We start from the raw sequence: 26,258 nt of genomic DNA, 5'->3' as shown, positions 1-26,258 counted from the left end.
CCCAATCCAGTGCTCTATCCATGTGACCACAAACACGTTCATTGTACCTTCAATTCGGTGTTCTGGCTGTTGGATGGCACATCCAGTCCCTTTTGCCGTGTGGTTGGTGTGGGCTCTTCTTTCGAAGGAACAAAACCACAATTGGACTCTGTCGTGCTTTGAAAGAATCATAGGCTAACCTGGGCCAAGCCCTGTGATTCCAGAATAAGTGTGTGCAGGTGGAGGGTTATAGCAGTAATACTGTATTGGTACAGTTCTGTGGGTAAATGTCCCTGCGTAGACCAGTCCTAATGTGTCCTGCAATTTATCAGCAAAGTTCCTTTAAACCTTTTGGAGCCCTCTTTTAAAGGCTAAAGATCTGCTCTAGGGACTCTGGCTAGGAGCTCCAATTATGAAGGGCACAAATATAGTTGGCTAAAGGTAACTCAGAGTTGGTCAAAAATCTGAAGTTCTATTTGAAACCAGCCCAAGGCCATCATGCCAGAGTAGGCTGCATTAAAGCCTGGCCATCAAAGTTGGATGTGCAAAGCTTTTCCCTGTGGGAGCTGGCATGAGGATCCCAGCCTCTGTTGTATGAGACCCAGAAGGTTTAGCGGGGTTGCTAGGGTGTACAAGCAGCTTGATAAGATGGAACTGAACTGATCTGCACTTCGGGCAGAGTTCTTGGTCTGCCAGTTTCCTGAGAGGACCCACTAGAGTATGTTGTAGGAGGAGCTCAAGGACTTTCACATAGGCAGAGCTCTGCCAGGGCACCGGGAACCTGACATCTCTCTTCCCACTAGAGTCTCTCAGATCACAGGCTATTGACATGCCAGAAGAGGGCATGGGATTCTGGAGCCTAGGCACAGGGATACTTCAGAAGAAGCCTATATGCAGTCAATCCCAGCATGCTCTGTAACCCACTGGGAAATCAGAAAAGCCCTGGGGTGCCCTACTTGTAGAACTATTTTGGGGTCCATAACAAGGATGTGCTACTGCAGCAAAGAGACACAGCAGCCTGGCGTCTAACTTGGATGTTCCACAGCTGGAAACTGGCTTAGTCGGGAGCTGTCTAACAGTGCTGCGAGTTAAAGGGCTCAGGCTTGTGCGCGGACGAACGTCTTGGGTGACCCACTCTGGCAATTTTCAGCACAGTCAGACAGCTCTGGTAATACAGTAAAAACTCAACTTGGCCTTTGGAAGGGCCTGACACCACATCCAGGGCTGCATCTGGATCTTAGAAACTCAGGCTCCATGTTCACTCACCAAGGAAACTAACGCTAACGTTTGGGGAGGTATGGGCTGGGCTGAGAGGGGGATCTGTGCTTCATATACACCCAAGGGAGTCCTGGTTCTTTAGCTTGCTTACTTTTTATCCTATCAGTGTTGCTGCTAGGAATGGCTCTGCCAAACCATGATAGCTCCCCCCCGCCACGCCCCATCTGCCTATCATGCATGCTTCTCTGCCTCTCCTCTGGGCCTGGCTAACACAGGTGTCTGGCTTTCCTCCTTGCTTTTCATAGATCTTTGAAAGAATCCTGTTTATCTGGGCCATCCGACACCCAGCCAGTGGCTACGTCCAGGGGATTAATGACCTGGTCACTCCATTCTTTGTCGTGTTCCTCTCCGAACATGTTGGTAAGTGACATCTGAGGCTCAGAACATGCAATTGCCTCTTGAGGTGGTGCTGCAGTGGTTCTGAATTGTTAGGATGAGACAAGCTAATCTTGCTGGAGAGGATCTCTTTGCTGTTCAACTGCTGCACAAAGCTAGAGCTGCACCTTACCCTTCCTGCCACTTCTCTCCTCCTTTTGGATTGGCTTTAGTCCCCTAACGTACAGGGCTCAGCAGAGGCGAAAGTGCCAAGGGTGTATTTACATTTGAATGCGCTTAATCCGGCTGTCTTTTTCCACATAGTGGAGCCTTTTATTGGTTTTGAGGCTTTGCTTAAACCCATAACTGAATTTTTCTTGCTCTTCTGGCTGGAATTCCGAGCTGGCACTCACTCAGTGCCCGAACACGTGAGCTATAAAGGGACCCTGTTTAAATTAAAAAATTAAAATTAAAATAAGATTGCTGCTCTGTGTTACTAATGCAGCCACAGCTGATTCAACCGGAGGGCTTTTAAAACATGAATTGACTTCTCCCACTTCTGCTGGTCTGCCCCTTTGAAGTTTTCACCTTATTAGCTGGTCAGTTTCACTACTGTGTCTGGCCAGTTTCACTACTGTCTGATCTGCACTTGAAGTGTCAGTTCTCTAGTCTCTGCTGTCTTGTTTGGGTTCACTGCATCGCAGGAGAATGTTTAAAGTCAAACTGCTCCTTGCCCCACAAAAGCTTTCATTGCTGCTTTTTAAACATAGGGGTTTAGAAAACCTTTATTAGGAACAGGATGGCTAGTCTGTCATGAGGTTAAACGTATCTTCAAACTTCCATGAAGGGCCTAATACAAAGTACCCTGAAGTCAATGGAAAGACTCCCTCTGACTTCTCTGGGCTTTGGATCAGTCCCTGCGATGACAGTGTCTGATTCCAAGGGCCTGATCCTGTGAGGGGCTAAGTCCTTTCCACTTGCATTCAGTGGGATCTGAGGGTGCTCAGCATGTCTCAGGATTGTGCTCTGCGTAAGGGTCTGGGGAAGCAATGGCACGAAGCCTAAAGGGGCTTGCTGTTTTTTGCCCTAGTGAATTTCCTTTTCTATATAAGTATCCACAAAAGGAACAAACTTGTGTCCTGGAAGCGACTGAGAGCAGGCCCCTGGCTAGTCTGTACCTTACTGCTCTATAGGTGCTATTATAGTGACATCGTGGTGCATGACGGCCCCAAGCCCCCGCTGTGTCTGATCGGCTGGGTTAGAGGCAGAGCTGTGCAGGCCGAGTGAATTACCTAGCTGAGTGCAGGACTAGTCTGAAACTTCTGGTACACTGTGTCCATCGCCGGTGGGTAATGGGGCTGGTCTCTTACGGTTGAAAATGCCATAGGGCCTCATGCTGTGTGTCGACATACGCCCACACAGTATGGAGTCTGCTGTAACAGACATGCTAGTCTGAATGTCTGTCTGTTTCACACGGTGACAGGCCCTGATTGGGTTTCACTCCTGTTAGCCCTTAAGATCAAAGCCTTCTCACTGAGCAGCTCCCTCCTGCTAGAAGCTGCTCCTGAAACATGGGAAAGAGCAAAATCTTTGGCTTGTGCGAGATTAGCCCTTTCACTGAGTTGGTTCCCGGGGCACAGCAGCTTAACGCTTCAGCCTTTCATCTCTGGAGACCTGGGTTCAAATCCAGTTTGGATCACAAGTGAAATGAGCTTTAGTCTCTTAAGGGGATAGCTGTCCAGTGCTCTGACTCGGTGGCAAGCTTTTGCTCAACAAAGGCCTGGGGCAGGATGAGCAGCTTGTGCTGCATGTCTCCAGAGATCGACAGTCCAGAGAGGTGGGAGAACCCTGCATGGTGTCTGGATAGCACTATGCAGCAGTGTATTTAGCCCCAAGTTCACCTCCTTACTGCTCACTTGGTGGTGTGGAGCCGGAGCTGTTCCCTAGGGCAGCAGCCCTTGCTGGCAGGTACCAGAGCAGGTGACTCCTGGAAATGTCTGTTCTGGAGGCTCTGTTGCTCTGTTAGTCATTAACCCCTGTGATCCCGAGGATCAGGAAGGGCTGGGGTAGTACCTGGGCTTTTGCAACAGGAGTGCATGAAGAGGCTCCACTCCGATCATTCAGCTTTGCATAGGGTATAACGTGGAGAGACTCATGCCTGTTATACGGAGGTCCCCCGGGGTGGATTTTCATTGTAAGGAGACGTACCCCTCCAGGGGCAACTCTTCCTTGTGTCCTGTGGCTTGTGCTCTTTAAAGGCGCGTCTCGTGGGGTATCGTCCCCAGGAAGTACGTGTCTTCACTCTCCAGGATAGGTGCAGCACAGCCCCAAAGAGCCACCCACGCCAGGGGGCCCTCCTGCGGTCCTACACCCTCTGACATATATTGGCATATACCCACAGCGTTGTATCAGCCCCACTTCGGGGAGTGTGTTCCGGGGCCAAAGCTGGTTCGGTGTGGTTACCCAGAAGCGGCCATTGCAGGGGAGGGAGGGCGGAGACTAATTCCAGCCAATAGTCTTTCAGCCATTTGCAGACTTTATGCCCATTAGGTCCATCTGTGAAAAGGACGTATGGCGGACTGGCCATACCCTTTGCTGGCTTGCCAGGCCCGAGCGTCTAGCATGCCTGTGGATAGCAGATGAATCATAGTGGTAGCAGAGGAGACCTGACCAGGGTAGTTACTGGAGGGTGGCACTCGACCATCAGAGCAGTAACCTCTCAGACCCACCACTTGCTTTCACACCTCTGCAGACATCTGGGGGGGGGGGTGTTCTTGGCAAGTGGATGAGCCAGCAATGGACGGTCTCCTCTAGTGGTGGATCTGGCAGGTGGTTTGAAAGGAAAAGGATTGCGGTAGAGTCTGTTGTGTTCATTTTGATGGAGTAAATGGGACCCAAAGAGTCATCCCAACAGGTCCTCGGAGCCCTATTGTAAGGAATGCGATTTGGTAACTTCTGAGGATACAGCAATGGGAAGGAGGCAATTAGCTTATCTAGTCCTTTGTCAGTCCCCAGCCAGTGCAAGATTGTCTCTTTATAATTAAGCTTGGCAGAATTCAATTAAGTTCAGTGGATAATATCAATATTCATTTTTAAGCATTTTTTTTTCAATGTTCACAGTCGTCGGCAACTTTGGGGTGGGGAGATCAGGCAGTGGAGAGGGAATTGGACAATAATGCAATGACGGTAGATGCTGAGATCCAAACCGTTAACGCTTTATAACCATTTACACACAAATGTCAACATCGCGGGTCAAAATATACAAAGGAAATCAGCTTAAATCAAACTCTACTAAATTCTCTGCAGCATTTTCCTATCTGTAAACTTCGATTATCGATGGGAAGATTTTTTTTCATCGGATTAGGCATGTACAATGAAATTGACACCGATTATTTCCTGATTTAAAAAGCTCATCTTCCAAACCTATTGGTCCAAGTTCGTGTTCCGTTATGGTGCTCCCCTCACTTACCCTGGGGCTTGTACCTCAGCCTAACAGATCTCCTTGGGAAGAGCTTCCTCTTTCACTTCATCCCATTATTCCTACCCACCGTGGACCATCTGAAACCATTGTTCCCCCCGTTCAGCTCCTTCTCCTACTCAGACAACTATCTGCCCCACCACAGTCCCTGTGTGTGGTTGGCTCTTAGAAGTCACTCAGTATGTGCAGCCTAAAAGAGCCTTTTTTTTCCTCCCCGCATCATACTCCACTGCAAGTTCATCTAGTTGGCTGCCCACCATCCTCTCTAGATCTCTGACTTGAGCGCTTTCCAAATGTCTCCCTCCCCTGACGGCAGAGCCTGCAGCCAACTGAGTCAGCAGGACCAAAGCAGCTCTCAGGGTGGTGTAGGGAAATAATTGCTATGCTGGAGGTGGGAGTTAACTGTTCAGCACAAGTCCAAGCTGACAACAGAGCCTTTTACTGTTAGACTTACTAGTTTCTCCTTTAGCACCCCCCGGCAATGATAGATTAGCCCAGCTTGGAAGGTCACTGGGACTCGTTAACTTTCCTCATGCCTCGGCAGGTATTGTATTCCAAGCCAATGCAGCAGCAGCAGCTTTCATACAGGTCAATTACAACCTCTCCCCTTAACTGATCAGCTGGTCAATAGGTGTCTCTGGCTGATCGGCTTCTCTGTCGCAATCGATAAAAGGGCCAGGCCAAGAGTTAAAACAAGCAGCAGCCAGAACCATCTCTCCAAGGGGCTTGTCTGGGCTCAGACCAACTGGAGGGGGTGGGCTCTGGGAGAAGCCATGCATGGAGGTTTTGGTTACGTGACCTCATAAAAGACACAGGGAGGGCACTGTCTACTCCCTCAATGGCTTCGGTATCAAACGTGCTCAGTTCACAAGCTCAAAGCCAGCAGCTTCCTTCCTCTGAGGCTGTCACTAGCAGTAAACGCTCTGCAGCCATAACTTGGCTCACTTCGTTGGCCACGGGTGAGGCGGGGCCTAATTAACCTTGCTCTGGGAGGCAGGGTGGTCTAGTGGTTAGAACGGGGAGTCAGGAGACACGATTCCCTGTGTGACCTTCGCTGGTCACTCGCTGCAGGGTTTTCCTCCCATCTCTGAAATAGGGACCTACTGCAGGAACACTCCTTGGGCAAAAGGCTCTGTCAGTGCGCGGTGGGGGTCTGCTGCCAGGCTTGACACTTGTCCAGCAGTGAAATGAACAGATCAGGGAGTAAGAAGGTGCTGTTTTGACAAGGCACTAGCCAATAGCTACCCTCAAAGGCTTTTACATGTGATCGAAAGAAACCCCTCCACTATGGGCTCGGGCCTCCTTAGCCTGGGGTTGTTTCGAAAGCTAGAAATGACATGTCCTGGTTGGGGGTCCCGGGTCTGTAACACCCGGCGCTGCCTGGGAAATGAGCAGCTGCTGAGCGTGGGAGAGTCTGGGTGCGAAGCTGTCATGACTAGTAGTGGAATCTGGAGCCTGGCCTCTCTAGATGACTGGTTCTCCTCCAGGCCAGGCTGGGAATGACCTCAGTTACTGCTCTCTTCTGGCTGTGACTTTAGTGACCTGAGCTGCTGGGTCTCAGTCCATTTCCCAGCCACCAGGGACTGTTAGAACCTCCCTCCCACAGGCTCTTCCAGCAGTAGGGAGCCTAACGCTTGGATTGGCCGGAGATTGAACTCCGCTCCTTTCTAGCAGCCGTCAAGCCTTCTCCAGGCTGATACGTGCTGACACAGTGCTGTGGCGGAAGCTAGTGCAGCCTATATGGTACAGGACTTGGGTCTTCTTGGGCTGTGGCTCTGGTCCCCTTCATCAGTGCTTAAAGGAAATAAAAGCAGGTGGGGGTGTTCTCATAGTGTAGTCACTTGACGCACTATCTGCTGAGCTGTATATTTCGCTGCAGGGCTCTGGCCACATGCACCTGTCCTGGGCGATGGCCTCTCAGGTCAGTCTAGTGCAGGATTAGTCTTTTACTTCCTGCCTGGGGAGCTTCTTGGGGTCAGTTCCACGACGTCATTTCCTGCTGCCTGTTTCTTTCCCAGTGAGGTGGTGTTGGGATGGAGAACAGCCCTGTCTCTGCATTTGCTTTTCGCTGACGGTCCTCTTGTCTCCCTCTCCCCCTCCCCCCATGCTCACAGCTTTGAGATCTTTAGCAGGTGGGTTGCAGCTGAGTCCCTTGGTCCCATCCTTGCCTCCACAGCGGTGAGTCGGTTTGTATGTTCCCGAGATGTTCTGTGTCAGCCTGCTGCACCAAACGCAGCTGCCTCAGCGAGCTGGCAGAGCCCGCGGATGCCTTGGGCCTCTGCCAGCAACAGATCTATCTATGGAGCGACTGCTGCTCCCATCTGATTCATGGCTCCAGCTGAAGAGTGCTGAGCGCTGCTTGTTTCAGCTGGTGCCTTCAGATAGAAGAGCTTGTGGGAGGCATCAAGGCTGCAGCAGCAGCTGCGCCTGCTGTTTTGCATCCTACAGGTGGGGCAGGCGTGGGCGGCTGAGCGATCAATCGGGAGATGCAAGCTGGCCTTCGAGTAACGTGCGCAGATGGCTGCAAATGGCCAAGGAAGGAGGCAAGGATAGGTCCATGTCATTCCCCGGAATCACTGCTGCTTATCTTGTGCTCGTTGAGCTCCTCTCTGAGCACTTTACACTATGCCCTGGCCTCCCTGCACCCAGCCTCAGTTTACCAGCCCATAGCAAACCGACCTGAGTTAGGGTGGGTAGGGGAGAGTACAGGGGGTCGGGGGCATTGGGGTTGAATGTTCCTGCGCTTCCAGAAAACATCATGGGCTGCTTAACAACCCAAGCACCCCACAACCACATCATCATTCCCTCCAGAGAAATGATCTCTACAGCCGCCAGCGTTGCCTTTCTTTCGAAGAAGCAGCGGGGTAGGGTAATGACAGCAATGGGACTAGGGATCCATACTGCTCCTTTAAATCAGAAGGAGGTTGTAAAGGTGACTCTCTCCTTGTTGGCTGGAGCCGGTACTGGCCAGGGCACTGTACCAGCACTGCTTAATGCTCCCACTAGTTTCTGTTGTAACGGCTACGTTTCTATTTAATAACAGTAAGTTTCTAGTCCCTGGCAGTTGCTAAAGGAACCTATCAGTTCTGTGCTTTCTTCTGTTTCTTTACCAAGTCTGCAACTAAGAACAATCCCTCTGAACTGTCCCTGTACGTCCCAGTTAGTGTTAACTCTGAAGCCTACTGATGGTGATTAAGACAGTACCTATTTCACAGCAACTAATAAGAGAACTATCCAGCTACTGTGAGTGGTGCTTGGCCAGAGTCCTGACTGGCCCCTGGACCTGGCTGTCAGTGTTGGCATTAGACTCAACTAGCCAAATGCTCAACATAGCAGTGTGCATGTTTCAGGCTGGGCCCTTTTATCCTACAGTCTGCCTTTGCCCAGGCCATTAGTATAGTAATTCTACCATCAATGTACAGTGTACACATGTCCAATCCCTAGCAGAGCTGTGCACTGAGGAACAGGTGTAAGTATCCAGCAAGCAGCTCCCCCTAGCCCATAATACGGAGACAGCAACCTATCCTGCAGCTGAGGTGCTGATTAGAATTGGAATGATCCATCCCTTAATGGGAACGGAGAGGGGAAAGGGGTCAAAGTTCACAGGAAGGTGCTGGTGCTCCTGCCCCACTGTTAGGTGGTCTGGAATTCTAGGGTTAGTCAGTTTCATCAGCTCCCCAACCCGATCCCCAACTGCAGCCCCTGGGGGGGGAGAGGGGGGCAGTGAGATTCCAATGCCAGGAATGTTATTTTCCCCAATGGGACACCTGGCACAGCAGGGAGCTGAGCATGCTCATTCGCTCACAACGCTACCCTAGGTGCCCAGTGCTGCAGTGACGGCCACAGCCACGCTAGAGCCTCCTGCATCCCAGAGCCGACTGGCTGCCACTCAGCTGCTGGCTCCCTTTCAGTTTCGGTCAGAGCCATATGTTGACTAGCCAGGTTCTTTATGTGGGGCCTTTTTAATGATGCTGTGGAACAGCTGTTTGTGCTGAGCGATGTGCTCCAGGGAGATGGTTTATCAAAGCTTCTGTTTGTCAGGATAGTTGGCTCGTGCCTCCCTCCTGATTGTGCCCCCTGCCTCTGAACGAGTCAGCGGTGGAAGGGGGCAGGGATCTGTGCTGTGAGTGGCAGTACTGAAGGAGGGAGCTGGACACGTGCCGCAGGCTCTCTTCCTCTACCAGCATTGCCCCAAGCTTGGTACGGCACAGCCAGGCACGGTGCAAGCTTCCCCTGCCCACTTGCATTTACTGTCCTGGCTTTCCAGGGCTCCTGGCCTTGGAGGTTTCTTGTCCTGCAGGGGGAAGTCCATTGAATAATACTGAGTTCCTGTAGAGAGATACCACCTCCCTGCAAGACTAGCACTGATATGTGAACTGCGCCCTCAGTCTTGCTCCTTAATTTGTCCCTCCTGTTCTGATCTCTGATCCACCACTTCTCCCCTTTTGTCCTTCATACGCTAACTTTCAAGCGTCTCTAGTGCCTTCCTCCTTGGTCTGAGCTGAACTGTAAGCAGCCCAGGGCAGAGACTTGTTGTCCTTTTTTTTGTTTTATTTTTGGTCTGCAAAGCATCAGCTGCTCCCAGGGTTCTATAGAAATAAAAATACAAGCGTACAGCGGGCTCACTTCTGAATCTGTGAGCTGCAGCCAGCTCTGGGGTGGGAAGGAGCAGGTGTTGGTGCACAGCGACACGGCCGAGTCTAGCTTGGGACAAGAAGCAAAGAATGCTGTATCTGACTGAAATTGAAAGTGGCAGAATCCAGCTGGGCTCTCCAATTGTGGGCAGTGCCATGAGATCTTCCGTGGCCATTGCTGGTCAGGACTGGGTTGGGACCTGGCATCTGAAAGATGGTGTCTTTCAGCACTCAGGTTCCCTCCCCTAGTTTCAGGGTGACCCTGCTGCCAGCTTGCTCCCCACTGAATTAGGAGCATCGCTTCCACAGCACGTAGGTGTGTGGTGGAGGTCTCCCAGTGGATGTGTCGTCATCTGCTCTGGACCTGTGTGTGGGAGTCACGGAGGAAAGATGCTAAGTTTTAAAATACTAACACAATCCTTTGTGGCTCTGAACCACAGGGGAAGACACAGAAAAATAATCCAGTGCTTATGAAAACTACACCGAGCCAGAGAACCTACTTCCTACTACTCCTGTTGATAGATGATGAGCAGAAATTAGCAAAGGCTTAAATAAGAGTCTGTTAATTACCAACCTCAGCTTTGGAGTTGGTTCCAGGCCAGACATCCCCAGGTAGAGACATGAGCCATGGTGGCTGCTGAGTGAACCTGAAACTAACTTCTTAAACTAGTTAGGGGTCAGGATCCCCCTAGGGTGAGTCACATCCAGCTTTTCTAGCACAAGCGAAGCGCCCAGGAAGGGGACAGAACAACACCCCTTCCTGAAGCTGGGCTGGCCTAAGTGGGGCACAGGCCGTTCTTTCATTAGAATTTGCATTTCCCTTCCTCTTCCATTGATTCCTAAGCAGCAGCAAATCAAGAATTTCAGGGCCAGGGTGGGTTTGGGATTCAGTCAAATGAATTTGCTCATCTTCTTGTTATTAATTAGCATTACAATAGCCTCTAGTGGCCCCATTGTGCTAGATACTGGACAGATGCAGATAGCCTCTGCCCTAAAGAGCTTACAGTCTAACTAGATAAGACAGGGTGAGTGGAGAAACTGAGGCACAGAGAGGTGCAGCGACTTGCCCAGACCCAGCAATGGGACTCAGGTTGCCTGACTCTATCTGGTGCCCTATCCACTAGGTCACACTGCCTTCTCCCAATGCCCTGACTTCAAGCACCAGGTGCTGCGTGAGAGTCCAGCTGTGCTCTTGCCTTGAGCAAGGCAATCTCTGGACTGTCCCTGGAGTGGCACTGCCTTGTGTGTAAGGCGGTGTCGTCTCGCTGTGCTGCTCACGACTTCTTGTCACACACTGATCCGCGTTTGAAGCTCTCCTCCCGCCCCGTTAAAAGGGAAGAGCTGCCTTTCGCGCTCTGCATGCCCTTCAGGGACTGAAACCACAGCAGCGTGTGCCTGCTGTGATCCTAATTAGCTGGATTCAAAATACGAGTCTGTGGAAATCTTGAGTCCCCACCACCACCACCACCACCACCACCACATGCCCAGAAGAGAATCTTTCATGCCGCCCCTCTAATGCACCAGGCTGGTTGCAGTGACTGGCGCTCTCCTTTCATGTTTTGCACGGGGAGAGGGAAGGGGTCCTTTTGAAGCTGCACAGCAGAGGCGCTGCTGTCAGTTCATTACAGCTAATTGCTCCGAGCCAGATTTAACTTTCAGACCTTTGCTGGCTCAGAAGATGTTTAAGAGCTGTCATGCCTGCGGGCCTGGTCACGCGCCTCCCAAAAAATCCCCCATTGCTGCTGACTGAGCGTGTGTAAGAGACTCCAGCAGTGGCCTCTGCCTCGCTGCCATTCCATCAGCTGTTTTTGGAATGCTTAGTGCCCGCTGCTATCTCCAGTCCCTTGCTGCTGGGAGGCCAGTGGGCTGCCTTCCCTGTGGGGCCGTGCAATCTGCCCTGCTGCGGTGGAGGGCTGTCACTTGTGACTGGAAGGTGGGGGATGCTAAGGGGCAAGGTGAATCTGGTTACTCCACTAACTGGAAACGAGCACCAGTGATTTAAGCTCTCAGCCAGTACCCAATTCACTGCACATCTCTAGGACTTTCCCTCTGAGGAGCCTGTTAGGACAGGTGGGCACAGGCTAAGAGAATGTGGTGTCCTTTCAGTTTCAAGGGGAGTTGGGCACCTACCATTCATTGTGTCTGTTGTAGTGACGCGCAGGACTCCTTTGCACTAGGCGCTGTACGAATCCAGAACAAAAAGCTGGCCCTGCCCCAAAGAGCTGACAAGCCTCATCCCTTATTTTCATTGAGGCCTGATTTTCAAAAGTGCTCAGCACCTGCAGCTCCAGTGGAGATTGAGGGGAGATACAGGTGCTTCTGCATCTCTAGAAATGGGGCCCCGAGTCTCCTGCCAGCCCTGCGAGGTGGGGAGGTATGAGCCCTGTTTTACAGACAGGGACACTGAGGCAGAGAAGGGTGTGATGATGTGCTCAGTCCCATGCATGGTCTGTGGCAGCCCCAGAAATAGAAGCCAGCTCTCTCTGGCTTTAACCACTAGACCATGCTCCCTGCCACGCCGTTTATTCCAAACACCACTAAACTGCAACTGTCTCGGGTGGAGAGAAGCAGCCAATAGCAGTGGTGGGGAGAGGAGAAATGTTGCCTACAGCTGCCGGGATAAACCGTGGTCGTGAGATCCTGCTTTAAAGGGTGGAATTGCAGTGGGTGTGGAGCTGATGAGGCAACTTTTCAGATGGGCGTTTAAACATCCCTAGTGATGGCCTATCTATTGCGCCATCTGGATCAGGATTCTCTCTGACACATGCTTTAGAGCAGGGGTCGGCAACCTTTCAGAAGTGGTGTGCCGAGTCTTCATCTATTCACTCTAATTTCAGGTTTCGTGTGCCAGTAATACATTTTAACGTTTTTAGAAGGTCTCTTTCTATACATCTATAATATATAACTAAAGTATTGTTGTATGTAAAGTAAATAAGGTTTTTAAAATATTTAAGAAGCTTCATTTAAAATTAAATTAAAATGCAGAGCCCCCCAGACCGGTGGCCAGGACCCGGGCAGTGTGAGTGCCACTGAAAATCAGCTCGCGTGCCACCTTCGGCATGTGTGCCAGAGGTTGCCTACCCCTGCTTTAGAGGAAGGTTCAAGAAACCTCACTTAGGCAGCTGTGGGATAATCTTAGGTTTCCTCCTAGTAACTAGGAATTGGCTTATGCCCTGAGCATGAGGTTCATGAAATCTGCATGTCTAGCTCCCATGATTTTGGGCAAGGAAAATGGCATAGTCCTGCTGAGTTCCAAGTTCAGGATCTATGTTCGTAGCCTAGATCAGTGGCTCTGCTCTTAGACTCATGATTAAACATCACTTGCCCAGCAAGGGGTGGGGGGAGCGATACCAGTGATTCGTAGCATTCCGATTACTCAGCCCTCCCGTTCTCACTGGGCCTCCATTTTACTTTGATGCAGAATCAAACCACAGCCTTTTCCACCCTGAGAATGGCCATGTCTAAGGCTAGAAATGCAGAGAGAAAAGAGGCTTGTGCCGAGTATAGAAGTCAGCGGGATGTGCTGCTCCCACCCAAGGCCCAAACGAGATCTGTATTTATGATGCAGCTGGTGCCGGAGCAGCTTGATCAGCTGCCTCTCCCGCTGGGAGCTGGGCTTCTCATCCCAGCAGAGCGGCTCGGTTCAGAACGAGCTGGCGTTGGATACGCTCGTGTTAGTTCCAAGGCCAATATTGATTTTTTTTATCCAGTAGCCTTTTATACTGGCCTCTCCAAACTCTGGGCTGTGCTCTGGAGGGACTTGTGAATTGCAGCCTGGGTCTCCGCTTCCCAGCAGGGGAGTGCGGGATGGAACTGGGAGTCCCAAATCACGGATTCTAATGCTGTTTGCGACACGTTGGGTGACTGTGGCCAAGTCACTTAACTTCTCCCTGCCTCCGTTTGCCCATCAGTAGCCGGAGGGGTCATGAGGCTTCCGTTTCCTAGGGGCGCAGGGTGACTTGTGGGAAAAGCCGCTTGGAGCTGTTCAGATTAAAGGAGCTATAGAGGGCACAGCACACCATTGTCGTCAGCAGTACTTGCATGGACTGAAGGAGCAACTGGCTTTGGGCACTGCGGGTGGGGAGACTAGACTGCTCAGGTGTCATTGACCATCCCCACTCCCCATCTGCCTAGAAGCAGGGCAAGGGAGTGATCTGAGGGGAGGGCAGTGGACAGAATGACCAGGCTGCTACCTGGAGTAAGAGCCCATCCCACCCTGCAGGGCATTTTGGGATACTGATGAGGGGAGGTGCTAAAAGGGACAGGGTCACCAGAGGAGGTACCTTGGCAGCATTCAGGTCTCAAGTGGTTTCTGCACGTATGACATTTGGGGCCATTGGCAGGCTGGCTCTGTAGCCAAGCATGGCACATCTTGGTGGGCCTTTTCCTCCATAAAACCATGAACGACAGCTGGGCAGACACAGAACCAAACTGAGCAGAAGTCAGGCCTACAGGAAGTAGACTGTGAGAGCCGGGCATCTCCCACATGCCCCTCCTGTAGGAACAAGATTGTGCCAGCTGCCCGAATGAATCCTCCATAAATCCAACACACCCTTTCTGCGGGCGAGCAGTGGGGTGTTGCTTGTCAGGCCTCGGCAGAAGACTGGGGTCACATGGTGTTCTGTGCCGACTGGAAATCAGGGGTACATTTTTAACAGTGAGAGTAATTAACCAGGGGAACAGCGTACCAAGGGTCGTGGTGGATTCTCCAGCACTGACGATTTTTAACTCAAGACTAAATATTTTTTTTAAACAGATCTGCTTTAATTCAAACAATTATTTCAGGGCAGTTCTCTGGCCTGTGTTACACAGAAGGTCCAACTAGATCACAATGATTCCTTCGGCCCTGGAATCTATGAAACTTCAGCCAAACAGCAGGTTTCCCCTGCGGAGACAGGATAACTTGGGTTGTGATCTCCTCAGACAATCGAAGCAGCATCAGGCTTGACTAGTGCTGGAACGGCAGCCCTCCCAGGCAAACCCATGTTCTGCCGCATGTGGTGGTTGGTGACCCAATAGATGGCGCTGTTCCCTTTATGGCATTAGTTACCCTCTTCCAGATACAATCAAGGCCCTGATTGCTTTGCATCATTAAAGACCCTGGTGTCTCAGCCAAATTCCAGTTCAGGCAATTACATTCCATGTACCTGAAATCTCCCCTGCCATGACAGCAGTCTTCTCTCCTTTCTGCCCTGTGGTGCTGCTTCCTGTTAAACAGCTGCTACCCTCCACCTCGGGTGTGAATTGATTTGGGGTGTGAAGCTGTTTGGTATGAAAGACACTCTGACTTTAAGCAGCAGTGTCATTGGGTCCCTCCCTTCCTGAATTCCCTCCATAGGGCTTGCTGTCTGTTCTGCATCCCAGGGCTGCTGACTTTCCTGTGGGCTCGAGCTCGCCACCCCTTTAACCAGCCTTCAGAGAACTAGGTCAGTTGCTCAGTAGCTGTTAACTCTGCGTGAGGCTCGAGTGGCCTGTCCTTATCTTTCTGGTGGCTGCATGTGGTGGGCAACATTTAGCCTCCCGCCCTGTTCTAACAGCAAAACCAGCCCTTATCAGGAGCACTTTCTCCACTAGCTGTCAGATCTATTAGCAGGGCAATCGCCACTGAACGCAGAGAGCTGGCATGCTGGTAATTTAAAGCTCTGGGGTTTCTGGCTTGGCAATCAGTGTAGTAGGAAGGAGCCCGAGGAGAAACTGCTGCAAGCAGCCTCTGGAGGAACCAAGCCCAGATCAAATATGCAGTCAAGGGAGCCCCTTCTCTGCCTTTGCAAAGAAACGCAAGGCTTTGAGTGGCTGGTGGCATTTTCCTCATCCCTATCTGAATCCCAGGCTTTAGATCTATGCTGTGTGCTTCTCTTTGGGCATCTCTCTCATCTTGGATTAGGGCATAAGCCCCCTGTCTTCACAGAGGGAGTCGCTGTGTGACCATCTTGCCATCCCCACGGCCACCAGGGATGGATTAGGACTATAAATGGGGCCAACTCCCCTGCCCCACAAAATACCCCATTGGACAGGCTTTTCCTCCCAGCCTGGTCTCCTTGATCTTCCCCACCCAGCTTCCAGATAGACTGTTTCATTGATCCAAGGAGATGGCTGGTCCTCTTGAACCTGCGGGCCTGACTTTAGGGACTTTGCTTTAATACACCACCAGCACTCTCAAAGGAAGCCGTAAGTAAGCTTGGATGGATCAGGTTTTTATTGGTAAATATTGAGAAACATCAATTTCAGTGCACACAAACCCACAGAAAATATTTCCATTAATAATAATCAATATGTACAGCTAGGCAAGGTGCTTGAGAACTTAGAGTAAAAAATCCAGGGAATTAGGCTTGTTCCAAATGGGCTAGCAAATGAGAAGTCAAAACACGTGTGATTTGTTGATTTAAGGATATTTTATTTTGTATATTCTGACATGTGATGCTGACAGTTTAGGTTTTAATGGTTATAAAGCTTTCACTTTTGGAATCTCAATGCCTATTGTCATTAAATTATTATTTGGCACCACCACCCCTAGTTTCCCACAACGGTGACAGTTTAAACTGATGAAAATGCTTACAAATAAACCTCAATATTCTCAAAAATAAAAATCGAATTCTGCCAAGCCTAGCTGTAAGCAAGGAAGTGACTCATTGGTTGTGGTGACCTTGATGTGGTGCCTGGGGATGGTATGTTGTGCATTGTAGGCCTCTTGTACCCACCTAGCAGCCTGCTAGATGATTGGATACACAGTTCTAGCCAGTAGGACTAGAGCTGGTAAGGAAGCCCACAGCCATTGGAGCGTCTGTACTGGCTTATCTACAGAATAGGACTGTAGCTCTGGGCTCAGCTCCCGTCACGGTAAGGGGCACTGTTAAATTGTAAGCGCTGTTTGTTCTCTGTTTGTGCAGCGCTTGGCACAATGGGGTCTTGATCTGTGCTTGGGGCTTATAGGTACTACCGCCCTACAAAGAATAATTGTGTTACAGGTGATCCCAAGGCAGTGTGGTGTCCGTGTACTGGGGGACTGGGCTTTCCAGATTTCCCAGGCTGATTTTTCGCTGTGCTGCACAGCTTTGTTACAGATCTTGTTCTAGAAGCCAGAGCTGCCATGAACCAGTTCTCCCCACCCCTTTCCCCCTTGATCCCAGCTGCAGAAGAGTGACTCAAAGCCAAGGGTAGGTTGCACCAGGGACACAGAAATGTGTTTGCAGCAAGGATGGTGGCAGTATGGGGGAGCTCAGCCCAGCATCCCTCCACATTAAAGGATCCTGATTAAGATACTAGGGGCTCACGTGGCCTTTCTCCTCCTCTCCGCACACCCTTGGAGACACGTCCTCTGGATTCTCTCCCCCTTTTGTTTTACAGAAGAGGATGTGGAGAACTTTGACGTGACGACTCTGTCTCAGGATGTGTTGCGGAGCATCGAAGCCGATAGCTTCTGGTGTATGAGCAAACTACTGGATGGCATACAGGTAAGTGCATCGGGAAATGGGCCTGAGCAGATTTCTCTCTGCTCCCCCCTCTCTCTTAGATAGCAGTCCCAGTGTCCTCCCTCTGGTTTTGGGTAGCCATCTGTTCCACCCTCAGGCCGCACCCCCAACTTGAGTGACATTCCTAGTGATCTCCCTGTACCTAACCCCTCTGGTTACAGGCTGAATCCTGTCTAGTTTTAGAGGCTGGGGACTCAAAGCCAGGAACTTCCAAGTTCTAATCCTGGCTCAGCTACTGATTACTCAGTAGCCTTGTCCAAGTCACTTATCTGTGTCTAGTCTCCTCTCGTTCCTCACAGGGCTGTTGTGCTGAGTTTATTCTTGACCCCCTTCTAGCCTGGCTTCTGAAACGGCTTGTTCAACGGTTGGCTGCTAACCTACTTCCCCGCACACAGACTCCCACATCCAACACCCCTCCTCTCTGATGAGAACTGTCCCCATGCGTATGCTCTCTGATCTCTCATGCCTCTTGTCCCCCAGTAAACATGCTGCATCTTGTTCCCCAGACACGTGCAGCTCCTCACGTTTCTGCCTCTCATTGCCCCGTAGAGCTGCAGACTTCTACCCCTCCCTCCTTGGCTTGTGGTCCCACAGAGGCCTACGGACCTCCTTGATCAGGGTCTCAGAAAGACACATAGACTTACAAGTGCAGTAACAGATGTCCTCTGTCTCCTTTATTAAAAACACTCCCCTCTTTTATCAGGATCGACCTTCCTAACAAAGTGAGAATTAAGTACTCTCTCTTTCTCTGCCTATTTATGTCCCCATTAAAAAGGAATTTTGCTCTGTACGCTCAAGATTGCTTTCCTTGTGGCCTGACACAAATTCACTTATTTCGAGATTTCTCAAGCGTGCTCTCTTGTGATCTGAGCCCCCGTACGTAGCAACAAAACACACAAGACACATCAAAGTCGAACACCATCTGCTTAAAATAGAGTAATTACCACTTAGCATCAATTGGGGGATCTCAAAGCACCTTACAAAATTGCCCCTGCTTTACAGATGGGGAAACTGAGGCACGGAGGGGTTGAGGGACTCACCTAAAGTCACAGCGTGAGTTGGGAATAGAATCCAGGCGGGAAAGCCTGGTCCTATGGAAGTCTACAGCACAAGGCCCAGTAGGGTCAGGATTTCATCTCAGGTCTCCTGATTCTCAGTCTGTATATCTAACTACTAGACCGCCCTGCTCACTAAGCAAAACTCTAATGCTCATGTTTTCCAGGGATTCTGGCTTACACTGGGCCTGGAAGAGCAGCAGGGAAGTGATTTCAAGAGCAGAGGATCCCACCACCCCAAACTCACTGTCTCCTGGACAATTCACATCCAGGGACTCTTAGCAAAAGTGTGACAGCTGATCTTAGTGATCCCAAGAGTAGGCAGAAGGAGAGCAGGACTCTTAGCTGGGTTCCAAGCCCCAGGATGCTTTCACTACAGTAGCTGCTGCCTTTGACTCTCACTGTCTTCCTGCAGGATAACTACACCTTTGCACAGCCAGGGATCCAGAAGAAGGTCAAAGCACTGGAGGAGCTAGTCAGCCGGATCGATGGTAGGTGGTGAGGAGATCCGAATGGGAGCAAGGCAGTAGGGGGAGGTCATGCTGTACACACCTCTTGTTTCTCACCCCCTGCAGTTTGATGATAAGAACATGAGCGGCCAGACTGGGTCAGACCAAAGGTCCATCTAGCCCAGTGTCCTATCTTCCAACAGTGGCCAATGCCAGGTGCCCTAGAGGGAATGAACAGAACAGGGAATCATCAAGTGATCCACCCCGTCACCCATTCCCAACTTCTGGCAAACAGAGGCTAGGGACACCATTCCTGCCCATCCTGGCTAATAGCCATTGATGGACCTATCCTCCATGAATGTATCTAGTTCTTTTTTGAACCCTGTTATAGTCTTGACCTTGACAACATCCTCTGACAGAGTTCCATAGGTTGACTCTGCACTGTGTGAAGAAATACTTCCTTTTATTTGTTTTAAACCTGCTGCCTATTACTTTAATTTGGTGACCCCTAGTTCTTGTGTTATGAGAAGGAGTAAATAACACTTCCTTATTTACTTTCTCCACACCAGTCACGATTTTATAGCCCTCTATCATATCCCCCCTTAGTCATCTCTTTTCCAAGCTGAAAGTCCCAGTTTTACTAATCTCTTCTCATATAGAAGCTGGTCCATACCCCTAATCATTTTATTGCCCTTTTCTGAACCTTTTCCAATTCCAATATATCTTTTTTGAGATGGGGCGACCACATCTGCACACAGTATTCAAGATTTGGGCGTACCGTGGATTTATATAGAGGCAATATATTTTCTGTCTTATTATCTACCCCTTTTCTAATGATTCCCAACATTCTGTTCGCTTTTTTGACTTCCGCTGCACATTGAGTGGATGTTTTCAGAGAACTACCCACAATGACTCCAAGATCTCTTTCTTGACTGGTAACAGCTAATTTACACCCCATCATTTTATACATATAGTTGGGATTATGTTTTCCAATGTGCATTGAATTTCATCTGCCATTTTGTTGTCCAGCCACCCAGTTTTGTGGGATCCCTTTGTAGCTCTTCACAGTCGGCTTTGGACTTAACTAGCTTGAGTAGTTTTGTATCATCTGCAAATTTTGCCACCTCACTGGTTACCCATTTTTCCAGATCTCTTAGGAATATGGTGAATAGGACTGGGCCCAGTACAGACCCCTTGGGGACACCACTATTTACCTCTCTCCATTCTGAAAACTGACCATGTATTCCTACCCTTTGTTTCCTATCTTTTAACCAGTTACTGATCCATGAGAGGACCTTCCCTCTTATCCCATGACTCCTTACTTTGCTTAAGAGCCTTTGGTGAGGGACCTTGTCAAAGGCTTTCTGAAAATCTAAGTAAACTATATCCACTGGATCACTCTTCTCCACATTCTTGTTGACCCCCTCAACGAATTCTAGTAGATTGGTGAGGCATGATTTCCCTTTACAAAAGCCATGTTGACTCTTCCCCAGCAAATAGTGTTCATCTATGTGTCTGATAATTCTGTTCTTAACTATAGTTTCAACCAGTTTTCCTGGTACTGAAGTTAGGCTTACCGGCCTGTAATTGCTGGGATCACCACTGGAGCCTTTTTTTAAAATTGGTGTCACATTAGCTATCCTCCAGTCATCTGGTACAGTAGCTGATTTAAATGATACGATACATACCAGTTAGTAGTTCTGCAATTTCACATTTGAGTTCCTTCAGAAGTCTTGGGTGACTAGCATCTGGTCCTGGTGACTTATTACTGTTTAGTAATCACTGATTGCAGTTATATGATGGGTCTTTTTTGGAGAATTCAACAGGGTGGAAGTTGTTGATGGACATGATTTCCCTCTGGAATTCTAGCATACGCCCTGAGGCAGAGAGCAGGCTTGCGATTCCTCTCCCATTCCCCCACGAGATTCCCATAGACCAGTGGTTGTACCAGATGGTATCCGGATCAGAACAGAGGCTACAAACCATGGGAAGGGGCTGGAAGTGGGGCTTGGTTTGGAGAGGAGAAGTGGGGCGGAGTTAGTTGGGACTGGTGTGGCTTGATGAGGAAGGGGGCTGGGTTGGCTGGAAGGCATGTGGGAGGCGACATGGTTTTGGTGGGGTGGATTAGGTGGCAGAAGGCACACAGCTGGGGTCATGGCTTGGCAGGGGAGAGGGCTCGGCTGGAAGGCATGTGGGCGAGGGCATGGTTTGGCACGAGTCAGACTCATTTGGCCAGAGAGCACATGGTAGGAGGGACTTGGTTGAAATGCATGTGGGAGGGGACATCATTTAACAGAACAGGACTTTAATACACATGGTAGGAGGAGGCTTGGTTTAATGGGGAGAGAGGATTGGGTTGAAATGCACTTGGACAGGGGAGGGGATTGGTCCTGAGGGTGCTTTGAGGGGCAGGACATGAGCACACAGAGTCTTGGGCCCCATGGGGATCCAGATGTGTAATGGAATGTGCTGTTTCAGAGCAGGTACACAATCACTTTAGGAAGTATGAGGTCGAATACCTGCAGTTTGCCTTTCGCTGGATGAACAATCTGCTGATGAGGGAGCTCCCCCTGCGCTGCACCATCCGCCTGTGGGACACCTACCAGGTACGTAGGACTAAAACTTCCCAGCCTCCCTGTTTTTTGCCCTAGGGCAGGCCCCCAGCTCAGCCTCACCAGTGGGGTGTGGGGCAGCTGCAGTGCTAGGAAGGCTCTTGCGCTCATAGAGATGAGCAGGAGCAAAGTGAGCTTCTCCCTCCTCTTGTCTGCCTCGTTGTGCAGCCCAGCCCTGAGTGCCTGCCACAGGCCTGCTGTGGGGAGAGCTTGGAGCAAAGGCAGGCTAAGCTGGGCCTGCCAGTGCTGTCCTCACACTGACTCTGCTGCAAGGATTGACCCAGAGTTTTGTGTCCTTTCCAGTCGGAGCCGGAAGGATTCTCCCATTTCCATCTGTATGTCTGTGCCGCCTTCCTGATCAAGTGGCGGAAAGAGATCTTGGATGAGGAGGACTTCCAGGTGAATCCCTGGGGAGCAGCTCCGCTGGTGGGGAGGGCAGGCGACATAATTGCCCCCGTTGGGTGGTTTATGTGTAGGTGGTTAAACATCAAGCAGTGATATATCAGATCATAAAATCTACACCCACGTTCCACCCCATAACCACGTAACAGAGGACACATGGTTGGTTACACTGAGCATAGGGCAGAGCCAGGTGCTCTGGGATCCTCTACCACAGACTCACTGTTTGACCGTGTGTCTCTTTGTGCTGTGGTTCTCATCTCTAAAGCTGGAGTGTTAATGCTGTATTTCACAGTGGGGTTGTGAGGATCCGTTAGTGCACCTCTGACAATTGCTTTGAGATCCTCTGGAAGCTGAAGAGGGGCATACCAGGGTGTGTATCCAACTCTCACACAGAGCTGGGTATGCAGTTATTGCTGCTGCCAGGGTCTGAGCACTGCAATCGTTTCAACTGACCAGGGAATGTGAAATCTATTTGGATAAAGAGGGAGTAGTTCATGTGTGCTGAAATCAGGCTTGTTCGCTATAAACACTCGTGTGCTGCAGACTTGAGGTATGAAGGCTTCAGTGCATCAGGAAAAGGGCTGGGGGATGTGACCCCATTTTCCATGGATAAGTGAGGATGGTTAATGAAGGGTCCACTGTCCACCTTCGGGTGGCCGCCAGCATGCAGGAGGGATGTGTGTGTCTGTGTATGTGCAATGCCGATGAAGCTATGTCTATCTCTGCCTTCAGGACTGTGTTCAGATCTAGTGTAAACAGGTGCAACTCCATTGACATCATGGAGGCAGCATGGTAGGCATGAACAGGGCACTGGACTGGGGCTCAGGAGACCTGGGTCCTATTCCCAGCTCTGCTGCTGGCCTGCTGCGTGACCTTGGGCAGGTCACATCCCCTCTCTGGGCCTCAGTTTCCCCCTCGGACCACCTTTGTAAAGCACTTTGAGATTGATGGATGGAAAGTGCTCTGTATACTAAAGCTAGAACAGATCATTATTCAGTGCTGCTGTGCCTGCTCACATGAGATCTAAATTTGCCCTACAGCTGGAATCCCTGCTCCACTGCCTCCCAAAATAAGAAGCCCTTTTTCCCTTGTTTCAGGGTCTTCTAATGTTGTTACAAAACCTACCGACAATACACTGGGGCAACGAAGAGATTGGACTCCTCCTTGCTGAAGCCTACAGACTCAAGTACATGTTTGCGGATGCCCCCAATCACTACCGCCGATAGGTGCCAGGACTTGGTCTCCCCACCCCGGCCTGATCTAATCACTGTGGCACTTCATCGTCGAAGTCCTCGGACACGCTGGCCAGGAGCCACTCCTAGCTGTACAAAGCTCACATCGACTTTTGTCTTAACTCTTATGTGTGCCTGCCTGCCACTCCATGTGTGGATGTGCCACTCAAACGACCATCAGTATTCCATGCCGTTCTGGTGGCCCGAGTCTGGGGGGAAAGGAGGCAGAGAGTGGCAGCTTCTGTGGCTTTAAGTATAAACTGAGCCAAGGACTGAGCCTCTGGATGCCCCCGCAGGCCTGGCCTGGCTGTCACCAGCCATCTTAGCCTTGCTGCCTCTTGTTAACCCATCCAGGCACACACACGCACGCACACACTCCCAGCTGGGTCCATTTTCCCTTCAGACACAGTTTGATCCAACTCCCAGACGAAAATGCCTTACCAGAGACCTGCCCGGGTGGAACCCTTTCTGAGGGCGGCAGTGCTGTAGGATGCAAAAAGCTCTCAGGGCCTAGCTTCACTCCAAGCGTCTGAAGAAACGCAGCACTTCAAAGGTAACAGGAGATATGCTCACGCCCTCTCTCTCTTCCTCTCATGCAGCACATGGGTGCACACATGTTGTGGGGGGTGCACGTGTGTGAGGGAGGCTGGCCCATCCATGCACTGTCCTGAGTGACACATGTCCACTGGACAAGACTCCTCCTGTGACTGATCTGACCTGCTGTGCGCACAGCCCCCCACCCCACCCCCCAGCAGGGCTGGCAGGGGGGGAGCCGTGCCTCTTGAAATCCTCTTTCCATGACGACACTCCTCTTCCTCCAAGGCATATATGTATATTGTGGTCTTGTGTATATGGGTAAGAGATGTACAATATACGTCTTCTGTTTGTAGCAGATATGATTTTATATTTATAATATGCGTCTCATGCGTGCAAAGGCTGCCTAGGTACAAGTACGGTAGGGCTCCGGTCTCCTCTGGCGTTCGGGGTTGCCGAGCTGTAGGCATTTCTGCACTAGCACATTAAGAGACGAGTGTTGAATTCCTATTAGGAAAACTCAACTAGAAACTTAGAAATCGGTTTCAAGTGACCTCCAGTACAAGAGGGGCTGGGTATTTTGAGGAGATGGGGGAGGAGCAGCCCCTGGAAGAGCCGGGATGTGAACTGTGGGGTGTCGGCCAACCTTCTCCACACTTGGCCATGCCCTTGTGAAGAGTACTGCAGTAATCTCCCCAAGCACTGTAGTGTGGCTGTCGTCTGCTGTGGCGGCTTGGGCCATTACTGTACATCACTGCAGTATCCTTGTTAAAGGGGAATGAGCATCAATCTGCTTCTTTTCTCCTGCCTCCCTATCGGATTGTCCCATTGGCTCTTCAGGGCCATGAAGAGAAAGGCCTGGGCTCTCTTGTGTGTCTGTCTGCGCTCCTGGGGAGCAGAGAGAACAGAGGAGATGGCTTATGCCCACATGACTCCTCCCTCTCTACCCTCCACACACAGACCTTGCCTCAATGTGCTTTTAAAAACCCAAATTTGAATGTTTTAATGTAACATTTTATTCCTGCCGGAAGGCGCCATCTCAGTGCCAAATGTTGATCTCTTGGGGCCAATTTCTTCACAGGGGGAGATCCTCCCCCCTGCTCCAAGGGGTGCTCTCGGCATGTCCCCTGGGGACCAGAGCGCACTAGTTATTATTTGAGTTGTTCTTATTGGAAAGAGAGTCCCAGTGGCGTTAGTCAAATAACAATTGCTGGAGAGGCTGGAGGATGTGAGAACGTAAAAGTGAGAGCTGTGTTGCCAATAAAACTCCAACCAGTGTCTCAAGAGTTGCTTTCCTAATCTGGAGTTGTTGTCTCAGGCATTCTGACTTTACTTTTTTTGTGTGTGCCTTTTGTTGTTTTCTCTGAGAGAGCGACCCGATGGTCATTAGTTTAACATGACTAATTAAAAAACAAAAACCCAACTAAATCGTGTGCCAGAAGCTATTTTATTTGTTGGCGGGGGAGAGGAGGGGTGTAAGTGAAACTCTGCCACTGGACTATTGGGTGACCTTGGGCAAGTCACTTCACCTCCCTGTGCCTCATCTGTCAAAAGGGGATAATGATACTGACCTCCTTTGTAAAGAGCTTTGAGGTCTTTGGACGACATGCTATATATAAGGGCTAGAGATAATGATTGTTATTTACTAAGGGTCTTCAAATAGACGGACTATTGCTTCCTCTCTTCCTCTGAATTAACCTCCAGCCTCACAGCCTCTAGCGCTTCCAGTCTTGATTTTAAAAACTCCAGGTCTTTCTAAAAGATAGGCTATAGTTCAGTCACAAATGATTGGGCTCGATGCAGGCATTGCTGTCGTTGAGGTTCTCTGGCCTGTGTTATGCAGGAGGTCAGGCTACATGATCATAATGGTCCCTTCTAGCCTTACCATCTGTGAATCTAGACTCCATAAAACCTGCGTCTCTTCTAAATTAAAGATTCCATATGAATCTTACTGCTGGGGAAACGTGCTGCGGTAAACACCATGGAAGCTAAAGTTCCCAGTGCTGAGACAGGTACAGCGTGGGAAATGGTCTGGGGGACATATACCCACTGGCACCTGGACCAATTCATTAGGCTACTAAGTGGCTATTACTGTGGCCCCTAAAGGCTCCATTGTGCTAGGCGCTGTACATGCACATAGTACAAGAAGAACTCACCATCTAAATAGACAAGACAGGCAGAGTGGGGAGTGACTGCCCCAGGTCGCAACTCCCTGGCCAGGGCCCTGTCTACTAGACCATGCTGCCGCCTCAGATGGTGACAATTTTTGGCCAATACTGACCTGAGTTGGGCTCAAAGCAGGACCTTAAAGAGCAAAAATTCCATCTTCTCACCCCTTCCCCTGAGCCATCCAGCCTGCTAACTTGTCAAGGAGCATGCAATCCTCTTCCTATGCCTGCCTGAAAAAAAATCATAAAATCACAAAAAGGGCCATAACTTGTAGAAGCATCGTTTAATTTTGATCAAAATTGGCAGAAAGCTTCTAAATACAATTGATAATGCAACTATGTACTCAAAACAGTACTGCTTTGGAACATCTGGAAACTGTTTAGCCCCAGCTGATATATTTTATGCATCTTCCTATACTTTTTGGCCTGCAGTTAAAGCTAAAGTGTGTAGTCACCCGACATCTTGTCATTTATAGAATGGACTGGTTTGAGAAAAGTTTTATCTCGCTACTATTTTTATGACATTATGCAGCTAAGACCTCTAAGTTTTGATGTTATGTGCTCAGCTGGAGAAAAGTCTAAAACCCACATAATACAATTGTAATTATCTTACTATCACTGAATACAAGGACAGTACATGTAAACTACTTATA

General features: G+C 50.0%; 1 protein-coding gene across 3 annotated transcripts in view; it reads left to right on the top strand.

Annotated features, from left to right (window-relative positions):
* The window catches only part of TBC1D22B (TBC1 domain family member 22B), a 39,804-nt gene extending 14,079 nt beyond the window's left edge, over nt 1–25,725 (top strand). For 2 of the 3 annotated variants that reach the window (XM_026659170.2, XM_026659169.2), the window contains 6 exons: nt 1,503–1,617; nt 17,029–17,135; nt 18,624–18,699; nt 21,136–21,263; nt 21,573–21,668; nt 22,769–25,725. In XM_026659170.2, coding sequence (XP_026514955.1) covers nt 1,503–1,617; nt 17,029–17,135; nt 18,624–18,699; nt 21,136–21,263; nt 21,573–21,668; nt 22,769–22,897 — 651 coding nt within the window. In that variant the 3' untranslated portion in view covers nt 22,898–25,725. Of the gene's footprint in view, nt 1–1,502; nt 1,618–17,028; nt 17,136–18,623; nt 18,700–21,135; nt 21,264–21,572; nt 21,669–22,768 lie in introns of those variants that run through there. The other variant, XM_026659172.2, reaches the window with a different exon arrangement.
* The last annotated feature ends 533 nt before the right edge of the window (nt 25,726–26,258 follow it).

The sequence above is a fragment of the Terrapene carolina genome, unplaced genomic scaffold, assembly GCF_002925995.2.
Source record: "Terrapene carolina triunguis isolate 2854851 unplaced genomic scaffold, T_m_triunguis-2.0 Scaffold604, whole genome shotgun sequence".
In the NCBI taxonomy this organism is placed as follows: Eukaryota; Metazoa; Chordata; order Testudines; family Emydidae; genus Terrapene; species Terrapene triunguis.
The sequence above is the reverse complement of the archived record's forward strand: the minus strand, read 5'-3'. Positions and strand labels throughout refer to the sequence as shown.